This window comes from Lagopus leucura, unplaced genomic scaffold (genome assembly GCF_019238085.1).
Source record: "Lagopus leucura isolate 7727_CA_CO unplaced genomic scaffold, USGS_WTPT01 Super-Scaffold_100157, whole genome shotgun sequence".
NCBI lineage: Eukaryota > Metazoa > Chordata > Aves > Galliformes > Phasianidae > Lagopus > Lagopus leucura.
In genome coordinates this window covers 4,808,260-4,823,076 of record NW_024962334.1, presented here as the reverse complement: position 1 = coordinate 4,823,076, position 14,817 = coordinate 4,808,260, and the positions used below count along the sequence as shown (strand labels likewise).

Genomic DNA, 14,817 nt, shown 5'->3' with positions numbered 1-14,817 from the left:
GTGTCTGTCTGTTCGTACATGCATAAGGTAGCAGCTATAAGCCATGGAAACATGAAGGCTGAGTGATAACTGAACAGTGCTTCTGACAGTTTTTATTGTTCACTCCTAGCTGCTGTTACAGAAATGTATTTGCTCCTCCTGCTGTTTTCCTCTTTTTTTTTTTCTTCCTGTTTTGTTTATTTTTTTAGGGCTTGTTTTTAGCACTTGCATCTTGGACAAATTAGTCATATTTTCCCTTAAAAAAAGAAGTCTACTACAGTGCGACTTCCGACAAGTTTATTTTTATGCCTTCTCAGCCCATTTATCCCATCTGTCTTCACCTCACCTCACTTCTGATGTCTTCTGTTATCTGGGCTTTCTTCCAAACACACTAACTGGCAGCTACAAAAAAAAGGAAACCTTTGAAATGCAGAACGAAAGAAGTCATTCAGGCCGCAAACTGATAATTCATACACTTTATATCCTGCTCTGTATTTTTCTTTGCGTTGAATGGAATGGCCAAGTAAAACATAGTTGTCAGGTTTTCTTATTTCATTTTTTAAAGATTTTCTTTAGCATTGCTTTTCTCCTCAAGAAAAAGACAAAAACCACGACAGCAGGAATAGGGAGTGGATTCTGAGGATATCCTTATATTTAGCTTACCTATCACTTGGATAGTAAGGGCATATAGAGAAAATGCTAACAGGTTGCTGTACTCTGCTCTGAAATTTGTTGCCCTACATAACTGAGAAAATGACTTCTGAAGAGGATATGAGTCTGGAGTCCCTGGATCTACCGCATGCTCTTTATCACTTTTGCATTTTGTTTTCAGTAGGTTTTGAACCTGGCTTGTGGTGGAATGGTACCTGAATATTATATCAACTCCATCCTCTCTGAATCCATGATATAGATTTAAGATGGATACCGACCCTGGCCTGGCTCCAGCAAACTCCTTCTGGATTAGATTTTCTAACACCTTCTGCCAAAACCAAATATATTGCCCTTAGCCTCCTCATCCCAAAAGGAAAAGGTAGACTTCCTGTCTCCATCTCCTTGGTGCTCTCTGTGCCAAACTGAGGAAAATCCATAGCTTCAGGCGCGTGTTGCAAGTGTTTATGGGGGGTGTTGTGTTTATGGGGCGTTGTGGCCAAGTGAGCCCTCACTGGTAACAGCAGAGCTCATGATCACGCACCTCAGGATCAGGGTCACGGTAATTAGCAGGCTGTTGTGAAGGCACAGCTGAAACAGAGTAACAGTAAAAGCAACAGAAAAAAATGATATTAAAAAAGCACCAAATAAACACCTGCTTCCATCTACAGAGAAGCAGTGTTCTTTCATCTTGATTAAAGATCCTGCTCAATGTGATCTGGGCTTTACGGGCTCCAGAGAGAACTACTTTGATCTGGATTTGACAGCATTGGAGATCGAGCACCCTTATGCAGGCCCTTGCTTCTCAGCTGTCCCCCAGCTATGCTTCCTGCAGTCTCTGTGAGTAACCAGTACCATGGCAAGATCTTGGGTTTAATGTGTGAAGTGTTAGTGAATTATTCACCAGGCAGTTCAAGGTCTTCATCTCCACTTCTGACCCTTTCAGAGTGCTCTGTAAAGTGCAATGCTAAGTAAATGTAGGCAAAGACTCGGCATGTATTTACAAGGCATAGAGTATCCTGCCTATGTACCTTACAACCATGCAAACTGATCATTTCTCCCAGTCCTTTACTTCCTTAGATTTCTGGTCCAGGACTCACTGGTTTCTTTCTTGCTTTTGTTTCTAAACAGCACAGGCTTGTTAAAAGGACCAGGCTCAAGGCGTGCTTCTGTCAGAAAGCAGATCATCTGGATCAGCCTGAACTCCTTTTCCTTATTACCTCTTCTTACTTTTATCATGCCTTAGTATTTCCTTGGAGGGTGTGGTAGCCAATAAGTGCTTGTTTTTTTCCTCTCCATTTGGCACGTGATTTTTTTTTTCCTTCACCTTCAGCTCCTAACTTGCTCTTCTCCAGCTTGTCATCTGCTGTTATCCAATTGCACATGTAATGTAGCTAAAATCACAGTAATATATCATGCCTGTGTAATTGTTTATTACCTCCTCAGAGTATTCATGATGGAACTGTGAGTTGAGGAGAATTCTGGAAGAATGAAAATTGTTGGTAGGTCACAGAAAAGGGTTTGACAGAAAGAACACATCCTTCTGGTATCCTGCTGATAGGTTTTGGTTCCTCAGAAATCAAGATTATTGCTCGTAAAAGAAACTGTAGCATTTTAAGTTGCATTAAAAGATGCAAATTGTTAGATCTAAGTATTAGATAATGAGAGATCACAAATTGAATAGCCCAGGTAAAAAAAAATATGGAGCAACTGGAAATCACTTTCCTCTTCAGGCAGATAGCAAAATATGAAGATGTTGCATAGGGAACTGTAAAGCCATAGGTTTAAATAAATAAGTCTTTTCATATTATTATTACAATTACATTTTGAGACTTCAGAAAAAATGTTTATTTTATTGGCCCACTCTATAGGGCATCATATTCTTTTTTGTGTGTCCATTCTGAACAAGATTTCACAGCCACTTAAAGCCTGCTGTGTAAGTTTAGCTTTCTCTTACACATCTACTTCAGAGCAAGTAGTACCTCTGTTTGAAATGAGTTGAAGAGTTTAATCTTCTCTTTCCAACCTCTGTGGGAAACTTTACATGTTTCCTCAGATTAGATGAGTTCCAACCATTTTCTTTTCTGGGAAGACTTGACCTCTGAGTGGTGGTCTCTGAGTGTGAAATAGTCGAGCCTCGTGCAAATGTCACCACCTCTTTCCTTTGAAACACACAGAGAAGCAAAGGTTATCCCTTGATTTGGTCGTTAGGTCACTTGTGCCAGATGGGGAAAACCTGAGTGCAGATTTCAGCTCTTGTTTTGCTAGATTGGAGAACTCAGAGATAAGCTCCATGTGTGGAAAAAATGCACCGCTTCTTGCTTCTCTTTGTTTCCTTTTCCATGCCTAGGTGTTCTCCTGCTTATGGTTTTGTGTTTTGTCAGGTCTGTGTAGAGTTGTAAATGCAGCAGGTGTGTGTGCAAAAAGAGAATGTCCACTGTGGGGGCCAGGTATCTAAATCCTGGTGTGAATCTCATGCATCCATGATATAAATCAAAGCTTCAACGTCCAAAATGAAAAATTACTAGGTGTGATGAAGTTACACCTTAAATCACCAGCATAGTTAGGCTAGATAAGTGCATTAAATGTTGAGCTTTAAGTCCCAGATGCACAAAAGGAACTGCTTTTGCAAAGTGAATTTCTTTCCCTTATCCAATATGTTCAAACCATTTCTTCTGCCAAAAAAACCTGGCCTCTTGTGCCAGTAAGTGAGATTAATCTTCTAAAATTTTAGCATATGACCTGCAACATTACAACATTAAAAACAAATAAACAAACAAACCTTATACTTCTTTGTTTTCGGACTTTACAGGTACAGGGTTCACTAAGAAGTCATCTCTTTCCTTTAAAAGAAGACAACCGTATAGAATAATAGAATACTCTGTCTTGCATACAGACCCATCTGGAAAAAATTTAGTCTGTAATAATCATGGGCATTTGATTTAACTCTAAATCCCCGCAGGTAATTCAAACATAAATTTATTGGGGTGAATTTATCCCCCAACTGATCCAATGAGGTTAGAGATGAACTCGGCCCACTGCACTTGAACTAGAGTATGTAGTCTTTCCATTGCATCCGAATATTGCGGGAATGCCTGTCATTATAAGCAGACCCTTACTAGAAATGCAGTCAATAGAGACAATACAGGCAATCACCCGAATTACAGTTATTTTTCAGACCTTTAGAGATTAGTAATTATTTGGTTCTGAATACATAGACCGGCATCTAAATCAATTAGAAAACACTGGTCTGATTTGTTATTTGTTAATTCTGCATTCATTTGAGATAGTCTGTTTAGTTAAGTAAAATTCGTTGCACTTCACATTGTACTGGAAAAAAAAAATCAAGAGGCATTCGGTACATAATGTAAACAATACCATCTGTCTTTTTCTTTGTAAAGTCTTCTTTGAGATAGCCCCGATATGCCTACTGTTTTCAATCACTTAAAAGGCAGTAATTTAATTATATCATCCTCCATGTAGGAACTGCCATTGCTTTCAGTCCCCTTCCAGTCCTGACACAAGTAAATCATTTTGATAAGATCCACTTTTTATTTATATTTTTTTCCGAGGAGACTAGCATAAGTAATGATACCAGTGATAGACCAAGGACAAAATGACTATAATGGGCTTTTTGCAGGAGAGGAAAACATGTGCCGTTGTGATTTACCCTGTTACTTAGAAAATGTTTTTTCTTGGAATTTCTGCAACAGCCACTCTCTCATAGCGAAGGGCATTAAGAAATGCGAACACACAAACGGTGAGCTCGACAGAATCTTCATGGAGCTGCAGTTTTAAGCAGCTGTCACTGCTTAAATTTCTTAAATGGGAACAGAAGTCAGACACGTTTTGAAATTGTGCCTAGGTTAGATTCATCTTTGGTAGAATGCCACCTACTTACACGGAAACACGCTGGGTATGTGGTTGGATCTTCCCTACAGACTGCTATGGCTTATCAGGCAGATATGCCTTCCTTCTATTTAAAAAATTGTGTGGGTGAATTCAGTGCATTGTGCCATTGGCAAGGCATGAGCCTGGCAGACACTTCTACCCTCCCAGAATAGATGCTGCACGAGATCTGTACTGTCTGCAGACTTCCTGCTGCAAATTGGCCTGAGCCCTGGTGTGGAGAGGACATGTTAAGAGGTTAGCTGTCTCCGGATAGATCATTCTCGTGCCCCTAATTTCAGGAAAACAGAGGATGCCAGATGAAGCGGCTACATGTGTCACAGAAATTTGTTTGAAAGGAACTGAGTCGTGTGTCTGAACCTGGACTGGTCACTGAGCATTAACAGATCCGGGGCACAGGTTTTATTGCTTGCATTTTCACACTGGTAAGGAGTTCTGGTCTTGTATTTGCTGTCTGAGACCTTCCTCAGGTACTGTAGCAAGAAACTTACACTAGTTTGGCTGCTGAAGAAGCAGCACCATGCACTAAGAGGTGATCACTGATGTTAAAACACCACAGGCCAAGTATGGTGTTTCCAGCAACATGCGGTGAGGTAACCTTTTTGGTAAATTACTTTGGAGAGCTTGTGTGAGAAAGGTGTGATTTGGGCAGGAAAAAGGCAGCATGTTCACTGTTTTTAACCCAACTATTTTCATATTCCAAGGGTTAAACTGCTGCTGCCAAACAGAGGCTGACGACTTGGGTTATCCTGTGAAACAGATAAGGAGCTGTTTAGGATGTTATTGATGTAGTATGTTGTTTCCTTTCACAGAGAAAGTGTGGAGAGCCTTATCCAAAAGCATTCCTATGCCCGATCCCCAATTCGAACCTATGGTGGAGAAGATGATCTGGGAGATGACAGCCAGGCAACGCAAAGCAGAGGTAGGAAAATCTGCTCATGAGGTAAACTGTGCTTAAGAAAAGCAGGATCATGGCCAGTGCTGTGGTACTCTGAAGCATTTCTTTGGTGTCTGTCTCTGCTACAAATCCACAAAGAAGAATACTTATTCCCGTATTGCTCTGTTGGACATTTGATATGCCTATGGATTGCAGTGGGTGGCTCACTGAGGAGACAGCTCTAGAAATGCATATATATCTAAACTGCCATCAGAAGAAAATTACTGCTGTTTCCATTTCAAGAGAGCTGAAAAACAGACAACTTCATTGCTGTAGTGCTGAGTGCAATCTCAGATAACCACCCTTTTGTAGAACTTGAAAGCTGGGTCTCAGCATCAGCTGTAAAGTACCATGCAGATGTGCCCTTTGCTGCCAGCAAAGGATTTGGTTCAGATCACATTCAACCAGCCTGTGGTTAGCTTGCTTTGCTTCTACAGGGAGAGAAGTCCATAGCTGCCTGGTGAACTGACATGTAATTATTTGTCTAGTAGTTTCTAAAGTGTGTCCTTACTACTTGTGCATTTCACCTCAAGTACTTCAGGTTTGTCTGCTTTAGCAGTCACAAAAGTAGTAGTAACACAAAATTGTTCTTTGTGGGGTTACTTTGTGGGGACAAATCACATCTGCCATAATTTGCCACTGGAAATAGATCCATACTGCTGACTAGCATAAACTTGTGCTACAGTGTGCTTTGCATGTTGACTTTGTGACCTGTCTGATATGCAGCAGCCACTTGAGGTAAGGCAGTTCTATTTGCCTTCTGACTGGCAGTGCCCTTGTCTTGTCCTCTAACTTCATACAGCGTTGCTAAGATAAGAGCATTATTTCTGGGCATAAACTATTTAGACTTGTGCAGGGAAAACACACTTATTTTTAACTACAACTCGCTCTTCAACAAAATGTGATTAGTTGGGTGTGTTCACACACATCTATTCTGAGAGTAGTTCCATAGATTATGGAGTTCCTAGAGTAACTCCTTAGCTGGTACGATGCCATCCTTGCAAATTCTTCTGGGGGACTACCTTGTGTTATGTCTCCTTAGATCCTAGGACACTTATTGTTGAGAACAGCATACATTTTTCACTTGACAAAAGTGCAGAGCAAGGCACCTTCCCTCCAAGATCTGTGTTTCTCCCCGGGCTGATGTATTTCTTTGAGACTGACAGAGTCAGAAAGGTGAGTATTAGAGTGAGTGCTGGCAGTCAGAGCCATTCTGAAGAGAATGGTGGAGGAAGGTGTAACAGGAGGATAGAACAAGTTATTAAAATGTATTTTTTGTAAAATATATGCAGGGCACACTTCTGCATTTGCTTGCAACAGGACATGTATGTGAGGAAGATGACGAGTTATGGCAACCAACTTTTCTCTAATGTGGGAGCCATATGCTGGGACCCAACTCTCTGGGGCAACCAGAACAGTTACACACGCTGCCTTTACAAATAATTAACTTGTGCTGCTTTCACTCTCTGTTTAGGTCTGGTATCTTTAAAAAATAAAAAGTCCTCCAAGATATATAGAGAAATAATTATTTCACTGAAACTCCTCAGACACTTATTTCTTCTGATGCAGTTTAAAACACAAAATGGAGGTGTGTCCTTCCAGACACGTGAGAACTAACAGCTAAATACACGCGTGCTGCTGGGTGGTGTGTGTAAGAATCTCAGTGTAGGATTATTGGAAAACATTTATTTGGTAACAGCAGATGTGACGTGTGAGACTTCTTGGAATACTAAATTGCAATTGGGGACCATTGTAGTTGGAGGAGAAATGGGCATTTCTGGATGTTTCTCAGGAGAAGTAATCATATACTTGGTTCTGTGTAGAAAGAAGAAAGTTTATCACTGCGATATATTTCTAATTACTTCAACACTCATCCTGAGCCTTCTCATCTCAGCCCATTTCAGCTGCCTAAAGATAGAAATGGCGAGCCTTCAGTAGTATGTTTATCACAGAAAGTCTGTTTCCAAAGGAATTAACAGACATGAAATAAATCAAATTAAAACTCCTCAGTGCGCGGTGTCTGGGTGCCTGTCCTCCAGCATTCACACTCAGGGTTGATGGCAGCCACCTGAACCGGAGCCAGATGTACAACTTCTGCTGAAATCCGGATTTACAGCCAGCTTTCCCACTAGCGCAATAATGCTCCGATACTCCTTGATTTCTAATGGGTTTTGCTCTGGCCTGTGAGCGTGTTGTTATCCGTACAGTTTGGCTCTGGATCCTGATTTCCCAGCAGTTAGGATTTGGTTCTGTGGTGGGTTCAGGATCTGGTTCAAGTCCATTCCTATTGCTGAATGGACACCATTTCTGCTTCCTCTTACTGCGCCGTTTCACTCGTTCCATTAGGCAGAGAAGGAATTAATCAAAAGCAGCACTCTTTCTGATTTGAGAATCTCTGATTACATTTATGTATTATTATCATAGTATTATGTCTTTTCTTTCTGTTGTTCTTTGCCACGATTTTGAGTACATGACCATGACTGCTAGACAGGCATCTTAAAAAAAAATGGATGTCTTTATATTTCTTTGTTTTATTGTTCAGATGAACCTGTCTTCTAAAAGCCAGATTTATGAAACTAATACCTGTAATAACAACTGCAAAAATTCTTCTCTGGACATTTTGCATTACTGGCTTGAAATTATGTTTTGGAAAAAAAAATAAATAAATAGAATTGCCAGTACATTTATTTTTAAAGTAAGAAACATTTTCTCAATGGACGCGGTTGGACAAGAAATAAAATACAGAAGGGACAGAAGTTGAACTTTTGTTTGAATAGGAATAAAATTAAGAGTGTATTTATAGGATTTTGTTTTATCCCCCCATCTCTAGAAGCCAGGCATCTGATGATAACCAGATGCTGAGAAGAACAGCAGAAGTGAGGGGCAATATCTTCATCAGACTATTTGAAAATGACTGTGTATAATTACCAACACAAACTATCCATTGATTTTCCTCGCCCCCCCCCCAAAAAAAAACAACAAAACAACAAAAAAACCTGTCAAAATAAATAAGATTCTGCCACTTTTGGAGAAAAAGATTTAGAGGGAGAAAACTTGTGTAAACAGAAATTTTTGGAACTCTTCAGATGGAAAAAATATCAAAGAAACCACAGTCACTGGATTAAAAGTACATATTTATCTTGGGAATAAGTTTATCATATTTTTGTGTACTAAAAAACAGCATCTCAATATAATTCAGCATTGCTGCTGTTCCACAGAGCACTATACACAGTTGGAAAAATAAGAAGAATGTTCTGACACTTTAGAGCTTTTTGGAAAACCTAAATTTGAGTGGAAAGATCTGCATCTTGACATGCTGTTGAAAGCATGGCTGACATGCTTTCCTGGTGCTAAATGAAAAAAAAAAAAGAGCCAATGAAACTAGCAAAACAAAACCCAATAACTTGTAATGCAAATGATATTTTCTTATGCTTTACCAGACTGAGATTTCAGAATTTAATCAGTTCTACTGAAGGTCTGTTGTAAAAACCACAAACATGTTTTAACACAGGGATCTGATGCAGGGTGATTCCATGTTGCAGTAGGTGCATCAGTGTTTGTTCCTGCCATTGCAAGGTGTTTCATACCAAAAATGTCCAATGGGTAAAAATGATTTTGCTGTTCAAGCCAACTGCAACCAGCTTCCTGTAAAGGAGTTTGTCTAAGGTTAGGGATAAAGGAGACTAAATGGCAAATTACTATGTAAAGAAAGATGCAGTGAAGAGATAGAAGAATTTGGGAAGTATTTCCAGTGGCAACTCATAAAGCCTTACTGTGAAAAATTATTTTCCTCTTTTTGCTCTTCTACCAGCTTTGTATATTGCAGTGCAAACGTCAGGCGTTCTTTCTCTTCATTTGCAGGATCAGCTTTTACAACATCTGATAACCTGTCCCTCAGTTCCTGGGTATCCTCGTCAACCAGTTTTCCTGGATTTCAGCATCCCCAGTCTTTGAGTGCCCTGGGTACCAGCACTGCATCCATTGCTACGCCTATTCCTCATCCAATCCAAGGATCCTTGCCTCCCTACAGCCGCTTGGGAATGCCTCTAACGCCCTCTGCGATAGCCAGCTCCATGCAAGGTACTGGCCCCACTTTCCCTTCTTTCCACATGCCAAGGTACCACCATTACTTTCAGCAGGGTCCTTATGCAGCCATCCAGGGACTGCGTCACTCCTCCGCAGTCATGACACCGTTTGTATGACTGATGTAAGATGACAGAAGCATAAGATTTTAAATGTGCAAGCTTGGTATGAAAAAATATAAGGGACCTTCTCAAAAGGCCTGCGGTGGGAGACTGCTGAACTCAAACCAGCTAAGAAAATGCTTTGTGGAGATTGATTCCTCCATTGAGGGATCACAAGAAGAGAGCACGCAGCTTGGAGCTGCTCACAGACCTATGTGTAACACAGTCAAAACAGATCCCAGAGTTCCCAGGATTTCTGGTCATGTGCAGGTTGTTCCAAAGGTTCGTTAAGCCTCGTGGAAAGAGACTATGTTCATGCAGCAGTGTACAAATTAATTGTGTATAAGTCTTTTTCTGTATGCTAGAAGGATTCTGAAAAAGGCAATACTCTTATTCATCCTCACCTCTTCTTGTGACTAATGAGCATCTAAACAGAAAAATGTATCCCTGTAACTTTGAGCATGTTTTAGGCTATGGGAATAGGAATGGGACAAAGTGGAGAAAGGCCACTGTCCTTTTTAAAAGTCTGGCTTTTATTCACCAAGAGCAGTATTTTATAATTGCTACTATAATCTCATAGAGAAAATCATTAGCAAGTATTTCTTTCTTTCTTTGATCTTTCTTTGTTTCTTTCACAAAACACTTAACAGTTCTGAGAAGAACTGTGTTACAGGCCGGAAGCAGTAATGATGCATTCTGTTCTGCTTCTCTCATATCCTAGGAGGAGCAATTTAGCAGTCCATTAAGATATGATGAAGGAAAACACTGAGTTTTAGAAAATCTGTTGCTTTTAAACTTAGAAACTCAAGACACTAAATTTTTAAGCCAAAGCTACTGTTTGCTGCTGTGCTTGCCATACGTCCAGCTGCAAATGAGTACCATTATTTAGCAGTATTTCAGGTTAGATCAGTCTATATCTAGACTCTAGATCAATAATCAGTAGATTCATACAAAAATAATATCTTGGAGTGTCTTTCTACTTATTCTGTTTTCTTGGTCATAGGTGTTGCTAGACAAGCTGTTTGGCCAAGACACAAGAGTTGTACTTTTGAGTTTTTCAAGTCCCAGTTTCCTGGGACTTGAAAATATCATTGACGAGGTTTGCCTATAATTTTTTTTTTTATTCACATCTGCCTTATTTTAGTTAGTGAGAAGAGTTCTCACTGAAAATACTGCCCACTTTTTCTAGTACGTTGTGTTTGATGCAACAGAAGATCTGTGGATTCATAGGAAAAAATGACCTCTGCAGAGAGTTAGCATGAATCCTTTGCACTGTTGAAAAGAGAACTGGTGTGATGCTGGTTTTCTGCCTGTAAATGAGTCAACACAGACTTTCTGTGTGTTGTTGCATCCAAGTTGCAGTGGTAACATCTATTAGTAAAAAAAGGACTTGCAATTCAATCTTACATAATAAAAGATTAGTGTAGAGCTGGAACAGATAGAAAGACATTTTGGCACTATTCTCCTCTACTCTTGACCAGTGGATGTTGGTGACATAAAATGAGAAGTATAGTGCAGTCCACTGAGTGAAGTGCAGGGCAGGTCACCAGCTTCTGTTGTTGTCCCAGTGCCTCATTATACCAGCTTGGTCACAGACAGCAGTGACAACATCCCAGACTTCTCCCAGCTTCTATTATAGGCCAGTGCATACATTGAAAGATAAGGACCGTCTATGTATTTTCCAGTAGTTGAATTTAAGATCTCGCAAATTGGCCATCACAATCCCCTTAGTCATTTGCTGTATCATCCTAATTTTCCCTTTACTCATTGTTGGGCATGCTAATAAAAAATGACCTGGGAAAAACCGGCAACTTTTGTGCTCTGCACGTGAGTGAAACCAAACCTCTATTTGCAGTCTCTGGGTTTAGCACTACTACAAGCAGGTCTGTAAAAACATGAGCCAACCTCTGCAGTTTTTAAGTGGCTTAGAATCAGACAGTGACCAAATTGTCTTGATATATCTAAACATTAAATTTTGCTATAGATTCATCTGGAAAGTGCACGTTGCAAGGTTGAGCGTGCTCATGGCCTGTTCTAACATAATAATACTATTTTTCATGAAATTACATGATACTGAAAAAATCTAGATTATACTAGAAGAGTGCTGCAAGAAAATACCTCCTTAAGCAAATATCCAATTCTACAGGCATAAAAATTTCAGGGGAGATTTGGAAGGAAACTTTAATGTCTCTTCTTCAACTGCTTGACTTCTGTTTAAAAAAACAAACAAAAAAAAGCACACAGCTGTACGAAGGTTCTGTGGTGAAGTTCTTTACAGCCTGTGGGGAAGTTCTGTTTCTCATATCTATTTCCTTTTGCAGCTCCATTAACTTATCTGAAGCTGCAATGAATACGGTTAAGTCCAGAAATCAAACCAGTAGCTTTAATCCTGATACTCATGCTAGAAAGGGGTCAAGTAGGAGGAAGGCAGCTTTCTTATGGCTTCAGAAATAAGTTTGCAACAGGTAACTTGGTTTAGGCAAGCTGTTCAATTTATCTAAACACTGCCCATACGTTGACCTGTCCTTCCTTTGTGAGTCAAATTTGGAGAAATAAACCGTACAATTTTTAGCCCTTCTCCAATCTCAGCTCTAAAAACACCAATATTTGGCATGTAAAAATTCCCCTGGTTCTGCTTCAGAGAAAATGCTCCAGGTTCTTCTTGAAGGAATGAAACCCGATTTTGACATCATTTACAAAAATAATGAAAAGCATTTGTCTTTCATTTGGTGTAAGTAAAATGTGTAGCATACCTGAAAAAGATGGCAGTAGACTTCTTCCCTGTATAAAAACCGGGCAAGGCCAACACCTTCCAAATTTTCTGTGATGAGGTTTACTTTGGAGATGACCAAGAAAGGCTTCTGCAGAATTATCTGTCAAATCCACAGCCTGATTTTCCCAGTCAGGTCAAGGCTCAGGACCTTCTCTCCACCTAATTTCTTCTCACCCTTCCATGAGATTGTTTCCAGGGTGAGTGATTCCACCATGAAATTCCTGCTCCTCTTTAGTGAGAAATTTCTTGACTGTAAGCAAGACAGGATTTCATTCATATTTACATTCTTTCCTAAAAACAAAGTCTGTCTGCATGGATGGTGGTTATGATAGCAGCAATACAGGAACTTTGCAGAACAGACTGAAAAACAGCTATTAGTCAGCTTCAGCACTGAGTGCATAACTGAAAAAAGCATTAATGTAAATGTGTCATTAACTGGTTAAAGAAGAAAATAGTTTTGCTTCAAATTGCACTACTTTCAAAATAACTCAGTAATTTATTGAAGGAACTGCTGTACTGCTGTCACAATTCTATCACTTTCAGGATAGAACATCTGTTGCTGGTCGATGTTCTAGGAATGCCAAATGTAATCTAGAGTTTATTTTCCAATATAATTCACGTTTTATATCCCATGAGAAGTGCTCTTCACCTTTACGAGCTATCTTGGCTGAGCAAACTGGTGCTGCTTAGTGGTTCTTTTCTTTATTATTGTTTTATTGAAGAAGGGTGGAGAGAACATGCCTGAATGTGCTTTTCATAAAGCATGATAAGATTACCTTCCAAAGCGTTAAAAGTACTTTTGGGTGTTTTCTGGATTACCCTTTTATCCAAAGACAGTTAACAGCCTTAGGTCTTTTATCCAACAAAAGCATCCCAAGACTAACAGAACTGACATAAACATGTTCTATACATATTTTTTTTCTTCTAGTTTTGGAGCTAGAAATTTGGCTGTTTGTTTTGTGGTGCTGGTTTACGTGGCCCGAGGAACTCTAAAAGATAAAAATTCAGTCCTGCTGGTTTCAGGGTACTCTTCAGATAGAAACAGGCAAACAGTCACACACTAAGTGGATAAAGGTGCAGTTTTTAATGGAAATGCTTCTTTACGAGCTCAGCTATAGTGTGCTCTATGATACCTAACATCATCGTAGTGCAGCCTAAAAAATGCAATGGAAAAATTTTCCCCAGAAGGCTTCATTCTTGGATAAAGGATACACACATGCAGTGTGCACCTGAAGGTTGTGACACTGTACGAACAGGTATTCGTGTGAAGGTGGTGCAGCTTCCAGCATCCAACAAACATTAATTGGTATTTGAAAACGAATCTCTTCTAAATTGAAAAAAGCTTGGGCTGGCAACTTGATTATATGCTGCATCCTCTGTATGCACGTGTATGCCATAAAGAAACAGAAATATCAAGGAAAAATATTGCAAAAACATGGGGAGCTTTCCAAAACTGGGAGGTAATGAAGCTGTGGTAATTCCTTCCTGGATAAGGGGTAGAGAGACGGTGAGATCAGTGTAACGTTTTGGGCTCCTTATCTGGAAGGAAGCCTTGGCCTCAGAGCTTTATGCTCATCATCTGCAGAGGGGTGATGTTCACTCACTGCAAGATAGTGTTTCATTTTGCTGAGATGTTTTTCTCACCGTTCCTTACAGAGTGCTTTCTGCTGCAGAAGATGTGGTTTCTGTACTATTTACTTGCTGGCCAGAGGGTTTATGTACTGACTCTGTGATAAACTGTCCCCAAATATAGTCTTTAGTTTATAACATAACAACTTCTTTTCCTTTATCTTCCTAAAAGAAACTAAGCAGCGATTTAAATAAACTTTGAATTAACTTCTTATAATACTTTAAGGACAAAAAATACAGTTTGCTGTATTTTACCTTTAGCACATTTAAACAACTTTTTTTTTTTTCTTTATTTAAATCGTTTTTTTTTTTTCCAATTGTACCTTCAGAAACATGAGGAAAGATTTGTTTTAAAAGTAAGGAAGGTAAAAACTGGATGTAATCTCTTTAACAGAATGTACCACAGTTCTGCTGTTTGCTGTGTTGACTTTGTTGTTTATGATGCGTTGCGTGAGCACATTCACCATGTACTGAAGTGTGTGTTTGTGTGTAGGGGGTGGGGAGGGGGAAATCTTTTTATGGAAAAAGAAGTTATGGACATAAACTATGAAGCAACATCTAATGAAAAGTTTCTTTTCAAGTGCAATATATTTATTTCTGCTAGAAATATAATATCAACATTATGTAATATTTGAAGCATTAAATGTTATTTGTAAACAGCTTAAAATTATATATATATATATATCACCAAATTGTACAGAAGTGCAAATGTGTGGATATTCAGTTTCTTTCATTAAAATATTGGGTGTTTTGATATA

The 14,817-nt window shown here is 39.3% G+C and overlaps 1 protein-coding gene across 1 annotated transcript in view; it reads left to right on the top strand.

Annotated features, from left to right (window-relative positions):
• The window catches only part of TBX20 (T-box transcription factor 20), a 35,842-nt gene extending 21,494 nt beyond the window's left edge, over positions 1 to 14,348 (top strand). The window contains exons 7-8 of the mRNA XM_042888785.1: positions 5,349 to 5,458; positions 9,335 to 14,348. Coding sequence (XP_042744719.1) covers positions 5,349 to 5,458; positions 9,335 to 9,675 — 451 coding nt within the window. The 3' untranslated portion in view covers positions 9,676 to 14,348. The remainder of the gene's footprint in view (positions 1 to 5,348; positions 5,459 to 9,334) is intronic.
• Positions 14,349 to 14,817: the final 469 nt, after the last annotated feature.